Source organism: Patella vulgata, chromosome 2, assembly GCF_932274485.2.
Source record: "Patella vulgata chromosome 2, xgPatVulg1.2, whole genome shotgun sequence".
Classification (NCBI taxonomy): Eukaryota; Metazoa; Mollusca; class Gastropoda; family Patellidae; genus Patella; species Patella vulgata.
The window spans coordinates 57,713,027-57,728,202 of NC_065880.2; the positions used below are offsets into that span (position 1 = coordinate 57,713,027).

The 15,176-nt window shown below is 36.0% G+C and overlaps 1 protein-coding gene across 2 annotated transcripts in view; it reads right to left on the minus strand.

Annotated features, from left to right (window-relative positions):
* The window catches only part of LOC126811205 (gamma-tubulin complex component 2), a 123,431-nt gene that overhangs the window by 21,419 nt on the left and 86,836 nt on the right, over positions 1-15,176 (minus strand). Inside the window, exons 12-14 of one of the 2 annotated variants that reach the window (XM_050536776.2) lie at positions 15,019-15,086; positions 14,856-14,900; positions 3,279-3,371 (exon numbers count right to left, since the gene is read on the minus strand). In XM_050536776.2, coding sequence (XP_050392733.1) covers positions 3,279-3,371; positions 14,856-14,900; positions 15,019-15,086 — 206 coding nt within the window. Of the gene's footprint in view, positions 1-3,278; positions 3,372-10,862; positions 12,369-14,855; positions 14,901-15,018; positions 15,087-15,176 lie in introns of those variants that run through there. The other variant, XM_050536775.2, reaches the window with a different exon arrangement.

Sequence of the window (15,176 nt, forward strand, 5' to 3'; positions counted from 1 at the left end):
TACTTTGTTGGTTTAACAGCCAGAGTTTACAGTTATTGTCCAGTTGTCAATATGTAGGTTAATGTGTTTGTTTGTTCAGGGTGTATCTATTGCATTGTTCTTGATCAAACTTGCATGATATGTGATATGTCGGAACACCTACACTGAGAACTACTAAGAGGTGAATCTGTGCATGGCCCTTATAGAAAATTATATCTGGAGTGTTAACTGTACGTCTCTCGAAAGAAAATTTCCCGACTATTACTCGGTATTACCGCGTTAAAATTGTAAATAAGTTGGGTTAATTAACATGGGTGAAAAACTGTCAGAGAGGTGAGTTAATTAACGCTAGGGATGAAAAACTGTGCGACGGTGCGTTTTCTGTAGAGGTGTGTTAATTAACCAACCGGTAAAAAATGAATGTCAATGGGGTGTATTGTTTAATTGGCGTGTTTTCTCGCTAGTTACCATAACTGCACCAAAAGGAAATGAAATGAAATGAACCGGGCTATATTCACTAAACATATAGTGAATCTAACTAGACAAATTAAAACAATATCACATAAATGAATTTATGTATGTAAATAAAGATAGGTTGCCAGGCAACGAAACATACGCCCATGAAGCTAAATCGTCCGGGCAGTCAACAAGAGTTGTCACATATTTTTAATTTTCGGTAATGAAACATTTATAATAAACTAAAATCTGATTATAAATTTAAAGTCAATTGGATATTAACTTTGGCCTCTTGAGCGTCCACAAGATTTTTCAAAGTGATCAAGGGCCATAACTCTAGCAGTAATTATCGGAAATCGCTGAAAATCAATAGGATTCTTCGTCTCATGACCTTAAACACTGTGTATGAATTTAAAGTCAATCGGATATTAACTTTGGCCTCCAGAGCGTCCACAAGATTTTTCAAAGTGATCAAGGGCCATAACTCTGGCAGTAATTATCGGAAATTGCTAAAAATCAATAGGCTTCTTCGTTGCATGACCTTTAACACTGTGTATGAATTTAAAGTTATTTAACTTGGTTTACTCCCCTGTAAAAGCAAGGTTTTAACCTTAGATGGTGTATAACACGAGTTTTTATTACAAGGGGGTTTCCTCTATTGACGGAACAACATTGAATAGTCAAAGCAGAAATATATTTCGGTTGTAGAAAAAATATTTTTTGCTGGGTATTTAATAACGACATTACATTCCCCTTTCCGTACGATAGATTAAGGTCCATATTTTTATTTCATTAAATGCATCTTTATATATGGTACACAATACAAAAGACACATAAGAGAAACGTAGATCATAGCGAGCACACACCCCTATCAAAGACCCGTCTTTAATTATACAAAGACCTGCGTAAAACACACGGTCGAATGATAAATCGCACGGTAAAACAGTTTTACTTCTCAAATTTTGATTTAACACGTATGTGTCAGAAAAAGCCTGTTGGTCCTTGATTATACTCTTTTTAGTGCAGTTATCTCAACTAGCAAGAAAACACGCCAATTAAACAATACACACCATTGACATTCATTTTTTACCAATTGGTTAATTAACACACCTCTACAGAAAACGCACTGTCGCACAGTTATCACCCCTAGCATTAATTAACTCACCTCTCAGATAGTTTTTCATTAACGCACCTTATTTACAATTTTAACGCGGTAATATCGAGTAATAGTCGTGAAATTAATTTCCTTTTAATAGAAGTACAAATAACAAGCCAAACACAGATTTCTATAATGGCTGTGCACAGATTCACCTCTTAGTAGATCTCAGCGCAAGCATTTTGTTGCTATAGGTTGAAAGGCAACCCATAAACAGATTTTTTTTTTTTTTTCATTTCAGTGTTGATCTTAGATGTGTTGATTGATTCAAACAATTTTACTGGTACATAGATCTCACATAGGACACTAACTTTTTCTGACAAATTTATTTTTAAGAACAACCCGTTTTGCATAAGATGTATTTTCTCCTACAGTTATTATCCTATGTCTATCAAACTTTACCAGGATTTAAAGATACACTCACATTTTGCTAGAAATGGACAGAGAACAAGCTAAAAAGATGTCACGTACAATCAGGGGCCATAATCCAGGAAGTCAGGGGCCAATGCACGCAAGTATCGAACAGTTATCATCTTATCTGTATGAATTTTATATGCATTATTAGTAAATGAAAAAGCCTGTCAAATTTCAACAATTTCTGTGAGCTAAGGCCCTTGTTTCAGTTTGAAGTACCTCAAATAACGAAAATTATAATCTGATCTGTATGAACTGTCTTGTAAAGGCCCCCAATTACCAACAAAGGAATTTAAATATGCGACAACACTTGTCGACCGCTCGGACGATTCAGCTGCTGTGGGCCAATGTTTCGTTGCCTGGCAACCTATCTTTGTTACAGTAGGTATGAAATTGTCTTGCAAATTTCCCCAATTACCTACAAAGTACAAAGGAATGTTGATTGCTCGGACGATTTAGCTGCTGTGAGCGTATGTTTTGATGCCTGGCAACCTATCTTTTCATACAATCAGGAGCCATAATCCATGAAGTTAAGGTCTGATATGCGCGAATTCCAAAAGGAAACCAGATTTGAGGGTTATAACTATACATTTTAAATTTCATCAAAATCGGATAAAAATTGTGACCTCTATAGGGTCCACAACCTTGATATACCATATTTTTACGCTATTTGAGAACGAACGGCGGCCATTTTGTCTGTCAGTTTTGGGCCGATTTTCATGAAATTCAAACTCAACCGTCCTTAGGGTTTAATGGTGATATAATAAAACGTTTTTTTAGATCGGATAAAAATTATGACCTCTATATGGTCCACAAGGTCATACAATAAGGGGCCATAATTCATGAGGTTACGGTCCGATGTGCGCGAATATCGAAAGGAACCAAGATCTTTGTGTTATAAACTTACATTTTTCGTACAATCAGGGGCCATAATCCATGAAGTTACGGTCCGATACATGCCAATATCCAAACAAACTGAGAATTTCAAGTTTTATCAAAGTCAGATAAAAATTGTGACCTTTAGTAAAAATTATCCACAAACAAATTTTGAATGGACAGGGGCGACGACAATATACATCCACATGAAAATGTGGGCACATAAAAGCGGATTCACAGTTGACAGAAATTAAAACTTCTCATCCAGCACTTGAATCATTATTATGTTTCCAGTTTTTGTCTTTGGCATCTGTATTGCTTTAAAGGTTATTTGTCAAGTTTGATACAATTTAAAGTTCTATAATTCATTCTCAATAGAAATCTGTAAAGTACTTACCCTGTTGACAGAGTTAGAAACTGACGCAAGAATATCCAGTGTTCTTATTGTTGGTTGAAGATAGAACCATACTTTTTGTAGAGTTAGATTACCCTGAAGTAGAAAGATAGGTTGCCAAGCAATAAAACATACGTCCACAGCAGATAAGTTCCAGGTGGTCAACAGGGGTTGTCACATATTTTTTCTTTTGTCAGTAATTAAAACATTTACATGAAAATCTGATTACGAGTAACAACCCATTAAACATGCATTATGCAAGAGCAAAATCTGCTTATTACAAGTCTTTCTTTAGGCCTGAAATGTTATCTAAATTATCAATTAGACATTAATTAAGTTATCCAGACCATAATAAACTCTCGATGTCAAGGCTAGCCTTCGATGTTGGCTGGATTAGATTCCTATATGCCGCTAACGGCTATTGATAATTAAATCAGAAAAAGTGGATAATCGAGACTATGCTGTTTATATTAATGATTTTAGTAATGATGACCGAGGCTATGCAAAAACTTCACCCGCTTCTTTCTCGGCTCATAGTGGATCAATTTGACTGAAATTTCCAGCAAATTACCTTTACACTATCTAGTTTTTTACTATTATAGCGAGAACTGCCATCTCTTTATCTGATCTCCCATATTATATCTTTAAGTAATTATCAATAATCATTAGAATTTGTTTCGATTGTTTGTCTCATGACCTTAAACACTGTGTTAAAATCTATATTAACTTTGACGGCTAGAGCGTCCACAAGATTTTTCAAAGTGATCAAAGGCCATAACTCTGGCAATATTTATCAGAAATCATTGAAAATCAATAGGATTCGTCTCATGACCTTAAACACTGTGGATATTAACTTTAGCCTCTAGAGCAAACACAAGCAATTGCAGATGCTGGACAACACTATACAACCACATTGCAATGTGGGTGTATAAAAACAAGTCAACCATCTGGCTGATGCATCTGGACTTGATGCAAAAATAAATAGAATGACAATCATTAATCATTTGCAAATTTATCTTTTTATATGTATAAAACATCAATCAATCTAATTGTTTATCACCTCTCCACTAAACCTGAGATGAAAAGGTTTAATATTGAACTTAGTTTTGTCAAGAATCAGAAATAAGGTTATAGTCATGCCTTGAAATAAGTGTTCGGACAATGACAATGTTCAGTCGAATTGACCTCTTTTGCCAAGTCAAATCGCCTTTTTTGTAAAAAATTAAGTCACGCAAAAACAAGATGTATCCATTAAGTTGATCGTAACTTATTAAGACTCGAAAATCCAGGCCCCAAAACACTGTAAATGTCAGTCCATTTCTTATATTCAACATTTGTAATAATGACCTCTCCTAATGACCACCAAATTTCAAGTCAATATATGTGACCCGTCATGGCATAATGAGTCGCAATGAGGAAATTTAGAAAATTGAGTTATTGTTATTTCCACATTCTCCAACTTAATACCTGCAATTTGATATTTTGTTTATTTGAAGAATAAGGTCGTTGATTGGGTAATCAAGTTTAGTAGCCTATCTTAATCATCAAAGAAGCCGCCACAGCTGTACGACTGAATTAAGATTTTGCATATACAATAGATCTATTGTTATTTTCAGGTACTGTAATGGTATCAAAATGGTATCCCTAATAGAATAGAAATTTCAATTTCATTGGCATGAAATATTACCGTTCACTTTCGTGCATTTTGGAGGCGGTGTAATTAAAAAATGGCAGATTATTTTTCCCACTCGATAATCGAACCCTTTCAACTCGTTTATCCTTCTCATTTTACCGACCCATGGTGATAATAGAATTTTAAACAATAATATGCAATATGCATTCTTTACTTTGTATGCTATATGAAGCGACAGTAAACAGAATTCAGCTATCAATAAAATTCTCTTCGGAAAGAAAATTATTGGCTATTTTGTTTATTTCCGTTCAAGACCTATAAATTATTTTCTAACAGACAAAACGAGATATTAAATAATTACCGCTTTGATTAATTATTTGGGTAAATAATTTGTTGTCGTCGGCCTTATCATTTCTAATTATCAATCAACTAATCATTAATCCGTGAAGTGTTTACAGATTAGTATTACTCAATAGTCAATGACACGAACAGCTTGTTGATTAATTTACAATGTTTTGATTAACACTCAACGGCTATCTATATACGATCAGAATTAAGTTGTTTTCTGCCAATTCTCTGGGTGAATCGCATGTAGATATCCCATAACATTGCCAAAATCTAATTTCTATCGTTCGCTTGATCCTCAATGCGGCCACGGAACTACAATGCTTTGCATGCGTTGTCTGGACAATCAGCAAATGAGTCGTGTTGGCAGCATAGCAACAAGCGGAGTTTGTTTACATTTTTAGGGGTTTTAAAACCCTTTCGTATTCCTTCAAATTGAATACAATGGCAATATTTTGGTCATACAGTGCACTCTGTCACATCCGACATCGTACGGGATCGTTACAATATGTCGGATTATGCAGAGTGTCGGAATACCCAGTTTTCTCAAAACCGGAAATATTGTAACTTGCAAAACCGGAAGTATTATTATAATATAGCTTCGAACATAGAACTTTGAATCACCTGAATGTTATTCCCTTTAAAAATGATAAACCTTTTCTGTACATTCAAAATTGTATTACATTAATTTTTATTTCATTTAACATGCGTAAGCATTTTGAATAGCTCAAGTCTGTCGTTAAGTTATCTTCTTCGCCGTCTTCAGATGATCGCTCTCTTGTCTTTGCTATCACGTGTTCATTGATAATGGGCGTACTCGATTGAACGTTCAGGAATTGAATTCTCTCAATCTCAAAAATAGTGACTAGGTCGCCGTCTTCAGTTGATCGCACTCTTGTCTTTGCTATCACGTGCTCATTGATAATGGGCGTACTCGATTGTACATAAAATGGGTACTTCGGGCTACAACGCATGCGTCGACTGGATATATAAATATATCATCCAACCATGCAGCCGAAACCTGTTCGTCGTGTTTAATTACGTCACAATTCTACTTAACCACCTCCGTCATCGGGACTAACAGAACTGTGACAGGACTGAATTCTGCGTCACTCGATTGAAATTCTGTCAATTCGGGACATTCCGGACTGTGAATCGAGCATCCCCAGGTCAACGTCAAACGGGTCGAAGAGATCCGTAGGGTGACCAAACTTATAGGTTATTCAGGTTCAATTGGCATGCGCAACAAATGTTTCCAACAGGTGCTAGGAAATCTATTTACGACTGTGAATTCGGGGGAAAATTCGTGGATATTCTTGAGTATTTGTCACAACTGTTGTACAAGAGATTAAAATTATCAAAGTAATCAACAAAGACCCACGGTAGCGAGTTTTAATCTCACAGATAATTGATTGGTGATTGATTGTCAATCTTTGGTGGCTTCACACTCATCCAGTTTTTATCTCACGGATAATTGATCGGTAAGTGTTTGCTTCACACCCACCGATTGATGCCGGATTATACGGTGTTGATTCAATGGAAATCGTATGACGGGACGGCTGATTGATGTCGTAATCCGGAACGTACAGAGGTCGAATTAACCAGAGATTTTTTGGCTGAAGTAATAAGGAAATAAATCGGGACATGAAAACGGTGTCGGATATAACAGAGTGCCGGAGTGATCAGAGGTCGGATGTGACAGAGTGGACTGTATTTATAAACTATAGATTCTCTGCTTTTCATCGATGGCAAGCATTTTGCAAGAGGATTGACCGGTCATCCCGCTACGAGCAGAGAAAAATATCTAATTTCGCAGAGAATATTAAAAAAAAAGACAGATTTAAGTATACGTCACCTTTACAAAACGTCCAAATAAAGGTATTTTAAAAATGCTCATCTTCGAACTCCATCAAGACATTGGCCTAATAAACACCTACACCAAGTTTGAACGTTCTAGCTCAATTAGAAGGAGAGTTATTGTTGGGATATCACGTCCACATGTCGTCATAATTTGTCACGAAATCATTGAAACTGGTGACGTTACATCTTGATGACGTTACTTCGTATCTTAGCATCTAAAACTTTTAAACTGTTAGATTTGGTTTTGATGGAATAGTGTGAGGAAGTGAATAAATCATATGTTACCTTAATTGGTGCCGTGACCAGGATAGGATTATTAGCTGGAATGATGGAACGTCTAAAAATTGACAGGAAAATTCTCAGGAGCAAAGTTACTAAATTTTAGAATAATTTAGAATTGGAAATTACTAATGTTCAAACAACATCCGATGTACAACAGAAGTCGTATTTAAAATCAGAACTGGTAGAATCTTATTCAACACTTATTGGATTTATTGAAAAAATCTGTGATCTCTATATTAAAATAAAGGATTTAATGGAATCGGAAGAGGACTATGAGAAAGAAGCTGTTGATTGTGATGATAAGATGGAAGAACTTTTGTCGAAAAAGAAGAAACTATCAAAGGTAATTTTTCCAAAGGCACAAACCAGAACACAACTTCAGTCAACTACTCAAGGTACGTTTTCTAGTCCTTCAATTCAAGATTCTCAGTCTCCACCTGTTCCATCAATGTTTACTACAACTACAGTCACTAACGTTAACAGCAATAGTGAAGGTGACGATTCCGCGACATCCAACTTCCGAAACTCGAAATGCCCACATTTTACGGTGAACCTATCATGTGGCAAACCCTCTGGGATATGTATAACATTTCAATCCATACCAACACACGTCTATCTCTGATCGAGAAGTTTACTTATTTACGATCTTGTGTGGATGGCGAAGCAAAGAACGCTATAGCCAGTTTAACGTTAACGTCAGTAAACTACCATATTGCTATTGATATTCACACACAAAGGTATGGTAATCCTACTATTATAGTTGAAGCTATCAGCCAAGCCTTGATCAAGATGCCCTCACCTCAGGCCAACTACACTAGTTTACGTGTTTACTGCGATACTGTTGAAACTCAAGTTGGCAGTTTGGAAGCTTTAGGGTTGACAGAAACTAGTGTTGAAAATCGGATCGAGATTTGTGATCCGAATACTTTTGTTTGCTATCCGAATACTATTCGTCGGATAATTCGGAAACGTGAAATTCTTGAACAAAATCACATCAAAAGTTCTTATACTCATAATTTCTTACTTATTTCAATGTTTATGAGTGTCTGTGTATGCCTGCTGAGTATGAAATTTTACTTTTGATTTGCAAATTGTTTGAGCCGCGAAGAAAAACACGTGCCTACCTTTAGCCGCAATTATTAAGACTATCCATGACATCCAAAAATATCAACGAGGTGAATAAATTTGTGTATAACTACTCCTGTAATCCGCGGCCCTCCCACTTATCATTTTTGCTCAATCAACACGAATGAAAAAAGTAAAATAAAAACATCTAACATTTATTCCGCCAAGGTCGTTTGCCTCATTCTGATAATATACTGCTATTGAACCAATCAGTAAGTGAGAATATACATCACCTAGGTCGTTATGAATAAATTTCATTGTGGGAAGTCTAAACTCAGTGTTAACTTGTATCTCGTAAACCCAAAAAGTAGCTTCTATCTAGCGTAAACCAGCACAAGGAATGAATGAATATTTTTTTATTTAGACTACTGTTTTCGTTGCACTGCATTAATATTTTTATTAGTTACTATCGCTAAATAATACGCGTGATATTAACATTTATGCTCAAAGCTGCGTACGTGATCAATAGCATTGTGGAAAATTTCAAAGTAATCAGATGTAAAAATGGCTAAATATAGAGCATACGGAATGTCAGAAGACTGTAACGGATAGTAAAATGATTCAGATAACCCTTATTTTGTATCCGTTAACGGATATCCGAATAGTAGTTTCAACACTAACAGAAACCCAGCTTTGTATGTTACTGATTCCTATCATTCTCAATCAAATTCCAGTGGAAGTGAAACAGCAGATGACCAGATCTAATGGAAGTATTTCAATACGGTATTTTTAAAGACGGAATTACAGGAGTAAATTATCTACTGAAGTCAACCTTCTCTTGGATGAAGGAGGTCAGCGTTCGTACATCACCAAAAATTTAACTGATAAACGGCACCTTATTCTGACGTAACGGAGCGGCGATACTGGGCACTACCAGGACGTCTATGGTTGTCTTCGTACCATTTATGTTCTCTATGACGATGGAAGCCTTTTTCAAAGACACCATACAACGACTAGAGTCATCGAATCCTGATAAATGAATGGTCTCTGTATCATTAAAGGACAATATTGGTGCTACGATAGATGCATAATCAATGTTTCAACAATCGGAAGTGACGAACGCAAAAGGAAAACACGGTCGTGGACGTCAAACCTTGAGGAATTCAGATGAATCAGAAGTGGTCAAAATTCTCGACATACTATGGAACACGAAGAAAGACTTACTATCTTACCCTACCTTGAAGATACCAACTGCTGAAGACTCTATGACTAAACGCGCGGTTTTACAAGAGATAGCCCGTATATAAGACCCATTGGGGTACCTCACACCCGTCAGTGTCCAGGCTAAGTTATTTATGCAAGATATTTGGCAAGCTGACATAGTAGATTGGGACGAAACTATTCCAGAGAATCTACAGAAGATATGGTTGAGCATGGCAGTCAAACTCCAAACAGCAACTAAACTTACCTTACCACGTTATATCTTCGCTGAATCTCCATCATCTGACCATTCAAGTGCAGAGTTACACATTTTCACCGACAGCTTACGGCTATGTAGCATACATAGTGGATGATAACCAGTCATCTTTCGTCATGGCCAGAAACAAAATAACATACGGTGCAATGTGTATTGTTATTTAATTTACAATTTATATTTGTTCTCGTTACATGCGGATTGGCACATGTTTTGGGGTAGGCAGCACTGTATGGATTATTAAATTTGGAATCACAACTAATGGTTAAAAAAAGATCATTAACACCAATCTGTTTTCACTAATTTTATTGAAAAAGATAATATGATAGCAGATAATATTGAATTTCATACACATACATATATACAGGCTGAAATTCTGAGCATTGTGTGGATATCTATTTACATTTGAGAAATAATAACTATTAAACAATATAACGATGAAACAATATATATATATATATAACAATGAAAATAGTAATAACATATAATAAAGCACGATATACAATGTTAAAATACAATATGATCGTACGTTACAGAATAAAATGAATTTCATACATACAAGTAAACCGAAATTATGAGCACGGAAGAAATTATTAATATTTTAGAAATATAAATGATACATTGCATGCAACGTCGAAATAGTAAAACCATGTACAACTTTCGATCTTGGGATATCTCTCTTGTCGAAATTCGAAAGTCATGTAGATATCCTGTACGATTAATTTTTTAATAAAACTAAGGCTGATAGAAATACATATAAAAGCACATTGAAAATTATCAAAAAAACACACATTTATAACTACACTATATTACATATTCTGAAACAATACAAAACACAAGAAATTACAAGAAATTACGAACACTATAGCGAAACTTTTGTGAAAACATTTTCAACAAATAGAGCATTTTTATGTCTTAAAATTTGCCACTTACATATCCAAAATTTTCATTTGAGTTCTTCTACAATAGTCACACCGATAACAAATTTTCTTTTAATGATACAGTTATCAATAAACTTACCAGAAATTTATATAGTTAATGATTTCACGCTCTACTGACGTTGGTAAACTTACCCAATCAATTAAGTGGTGAGATTTACAGAATTTATTCCCATAAAAGATTTAATATACAAGACCTACATTACTAATGTATGGACTATTCTCTTTGGTTCCAAATTATAACACCGAGAGAAATATTAAACAAAAATTAACAAATGTATGGCGTGGTTGCTATGTAATAGTAAAAACTCACGTAAACAAGTGTATTATCTGCAAGAAAGCAAAGGGTAAATCATATAGTTCTCCAGTCACACCTCCGTTACCGAAGATACGCTGATTCAGGTCCTTTCACTGTCACAGGAGTAGACTTCGCCAGATCAATATCAGTGAAAATATCCTATGGGTACTCCAAAGCTCCCACTTTGCTCTTTACGTGTGCCATGACGAGAGCAAAAAATGAAATGAAAATGAAATGAAATGGGGTTTAACGTCCTACTGTTCTGCTCCTAACCTGGGCTAATGAAGACGAGCATACACCATACAGTGTGCTATGAGGGAAATTTTGCCCGGGCAGCGGCACTATCGCCTACTCTTATATCAAATTCCAACTGCCAAGGGATCTTTTACGGGCATTCCAATGTATACACAGGACCTTGGTTTTTCGTATCATCCGAAGGACTAGACAGCAGTCCTTGTCAGGCCCTCCGTCCTGCATCACTGACAAGGGGGAACCACGCCGGAAAATCTGGATGGACTTTCTCGGCCAATGCCGGGATCGAACACCCGACCTCCAGGCTAGCGAGCCAGCGTCTTACCCACTTAGCCATGTGACCCCCTACGAGAGCAATACATTTGGAACTTGCGTCTGACCTTACGACTAATCAGTTCCTCAACCTGTTTCGTATCTTCGTCGCCAGACGATCCTTACCAGCAGTGATGGTCTCTGATAATGCAACGACGTTCACCACAGCATCTAAGCAAATCAAAGCCATATTATCCAGTCCCACTGTAAAGGAGGACATGGCGAATTACCATGTACAATGGATCCATATACCTAAACTGGGTCAATGGTTTGGAGGATTTTATGAGCGTTTAGTTGGACTTGTGAAAGCCTGTTTAGTAAAAGTATTGGGAAAAACGACAGTACCATTTAGAACTCTGATGACCATCGTAATAGAGAACTTGAAGCTGTTCTCAACTCGATCCACAGCAGGTGTCAAAGACATAGGCCCGATATGTCCGTCACAATTGTTGACAGTAAGAAAAATAACTGTACTAAAGCCACTTACCCACGATAGTTTCGACAAACCACTGTGTACTCGTGAACTGGTGACCAAACGTGTTAAAGTACAGATGCAGCCACTTGAATCTTTTCGACGCCAGTGGATTGAAAAGTACCTGACCTCGCTGAGGCAATTCCATACAAAATCTGGTACCTACGTAAACAAGATTAAGATCGGAGACGTCATGATTCATCAAGATCCACCAGCTCCCAGAACTTCATGGAAGTTAGCCATAGTGGAAAACTTTATTCCAGGAAACAACGGTTTGGTGAGATCTGCAAATATCCGAACCAATAACGGTCCGACTAACAGACTAATCACTCGTCTGCATTCACTGGAGATTAATGTGGACGACACAGTTGAAAGGATTAATGTGGAAGATTCTAAGAGACAACCTGTTGAAACTCAATCCCAAACACAACGTGAAGTACGACGATCAGAGTGATCAGCTGCCATGCACTAACTTTGAACTTTTACTATACATTCGCCAGCAGGAGAATGTCGGGATCTCACGTCCACATGTCATATTTTTCCACGAAATCATTGAAACTGGTGATGTCACATCTTGATGATGTCACTTCGCATCTTAGAATCTAAAACTTTTAAACTATTACATTTGGTTTTGATGGAATAGTGTGAGGAAGTAAATAAATCTTTCTGTGTTTTAAACCGTTTCTTATTCATACGATTCGTTAGTTATTGTGTTCCAAAGTCTCAACAAATCAAATTGCTTATCTCTGCTTACCCTAAGCAGAAAATGTTCATCTTCGATCTCCCGGAAGGCATTGACCTAATAAACACCTACACTAAGTTTGAACATGCTAGCTCAATTAGAAGGAGAGTTATTGTCTTCCAAAGTCTCAGCCAATCAAATAGCTTATTGCTCTGCTTACCATGAGCAAAAAATGCTCATTATCGAACTTAGTCAAGGTATTGATGTAATGAAACTATACACCAAGTTTCATCACACTCATTTAATTAGAACTAAAGTTATCGTGTCTCAAAGCATCAACCAATCAAATTGCTTATCTCTGCTTACCCTAAGCAGAAATGCTCATCTTTGAACTCCATCAAGGCACTGACCTAATAAACAACTACACCAAGTTTGAACATTCTAGCTCAATTAGGAGGAGATTTATTGTGTCCCAAAAAGTGTGACGGACAGACAGACGGATGAACCCATTTCAATAGTCCCCTGCTTTCTTTGAAAGGCGGGGGACAAAAATGTGATCTTCAGTAATATTACATGGTACCACCATAAAGATTAAACATAGTAAATTTCAACAGTTTATTGGTATAATAAACTTTATAAACTATTTGTTCAGCTGAAAATCTGAAGTGTGACTGACGAAAAGATATATGATTGATGAACCCATTTCATATGTGTCATTGTTATTGATCTATACTACATCAATACCAATAAAATTTTATTTAAAGAAAATGTGTCTAAAAGTCTGCTCAACACCAGGTTAAACAAGCCAACAGTGAGGCTGATGTCTCTTGCTAAAAGTTAGAATCAATGTTATCTTGTACCAAAGCATCGACCAAAGAAATTGCTTAGCTCGGCTTAGCTTTAACCCTTAACCAGTCGACGTCATTTTGACGTCATGACGTCAAGTGGTCAGGCTAAAAAAAGGCTGACGTGAAATATTTTGTATGTCTATTTCAATCGACTACTGCCGAATAATTATAAGTGATAGACTCTTGACACCAATAAAAAAGTTGAAGGGGATAAGTTGATCTATAATTTGCAAATCATTCTAAATTCTTTTCATCAGAAATATCGTCTTCAGAATCGGTGTCATCGATATAATCCGAGTCAGAATAATTCATAAGAATTTCATCCACTTCGAGCGTCTTTAACATTCCCGACATCGCTAAATTACATTTTTTGTCAAAAAATGTTGAACAAAGACATGTTTTTCTCAATGCCCTTGACTAGACAAGTTCCTGTCTGACACGCATGCGTGGCCATATCAATTAAATACGAAGCTAAATACTCAAATGCGGCTTATAAAAAAGGTTCTTGTTGTGGTCGACTTTAGTCGACCGTGACCACTTAGCTGTATAACGTTGTGGTGACTATAGTCGACAATGACCGGTTAAGGGTTAATGGGAAATGTTAATTATTGAACTCAGTCAAGACATTCACCTAATGAAGATCTATAACTCAATTAAAAGCAGAATTGTTATGTTCCAAAGTCCTGACCCATCAAATTGCTTATAGCTATTTAGCCTAAGCAGAAAATTCTCATCAACGAACTTAGTCAATGTATTGATATGATGAATCTATACTCAGGGTTTCATCGTTCTCACCCAGTCACACTCACAACCAATCAAATTGCTCATTTCTGCTTAGCCTTAGTGGAAAATTCACATGAATGAACTATGTCAAGGCATTAACATAACAGACACCAACAATAATTATGAACATTCTACCTCAATTGGAAGGAGAGTTAGTGTGTTCCAAGACTGAAACACTTTAGTGGCATCAACATGGATGTCAGCTAAAGCTTTCACTGGGTTCCTCAAGACGGGAGCTTCACGTTCTAGTTATTAATATATAGTTATATTCACATGATGTACAAATACATTCAGTCATAATCATCCTGTGAGAAGAAATATAATATAAATACTCACTGTTCTATATTGGTGTTCTAGTTGAGCTACTAGAACCATATAATCCTATAAATAACAAAAAAAAATATCAAAAAATACTTCAAAACTAAAATTTTGAGAAGATCCTGTAATTTGAAAATCTAAAGTTACATTTGAGCAATAAAATAACATTCAATATACATACCTTAATTAGTGCTCTCATTGCAGCAGCTAAAGCATGATTTACTAATCCATATTCAAATGCTGACTTCTCTAGAAATAAAAACTCATACATATAATATTAAGAATTCTATGATAAAACTAATCTTGTGATATTTTGTTTCAAAGACACAGGTTGAAATA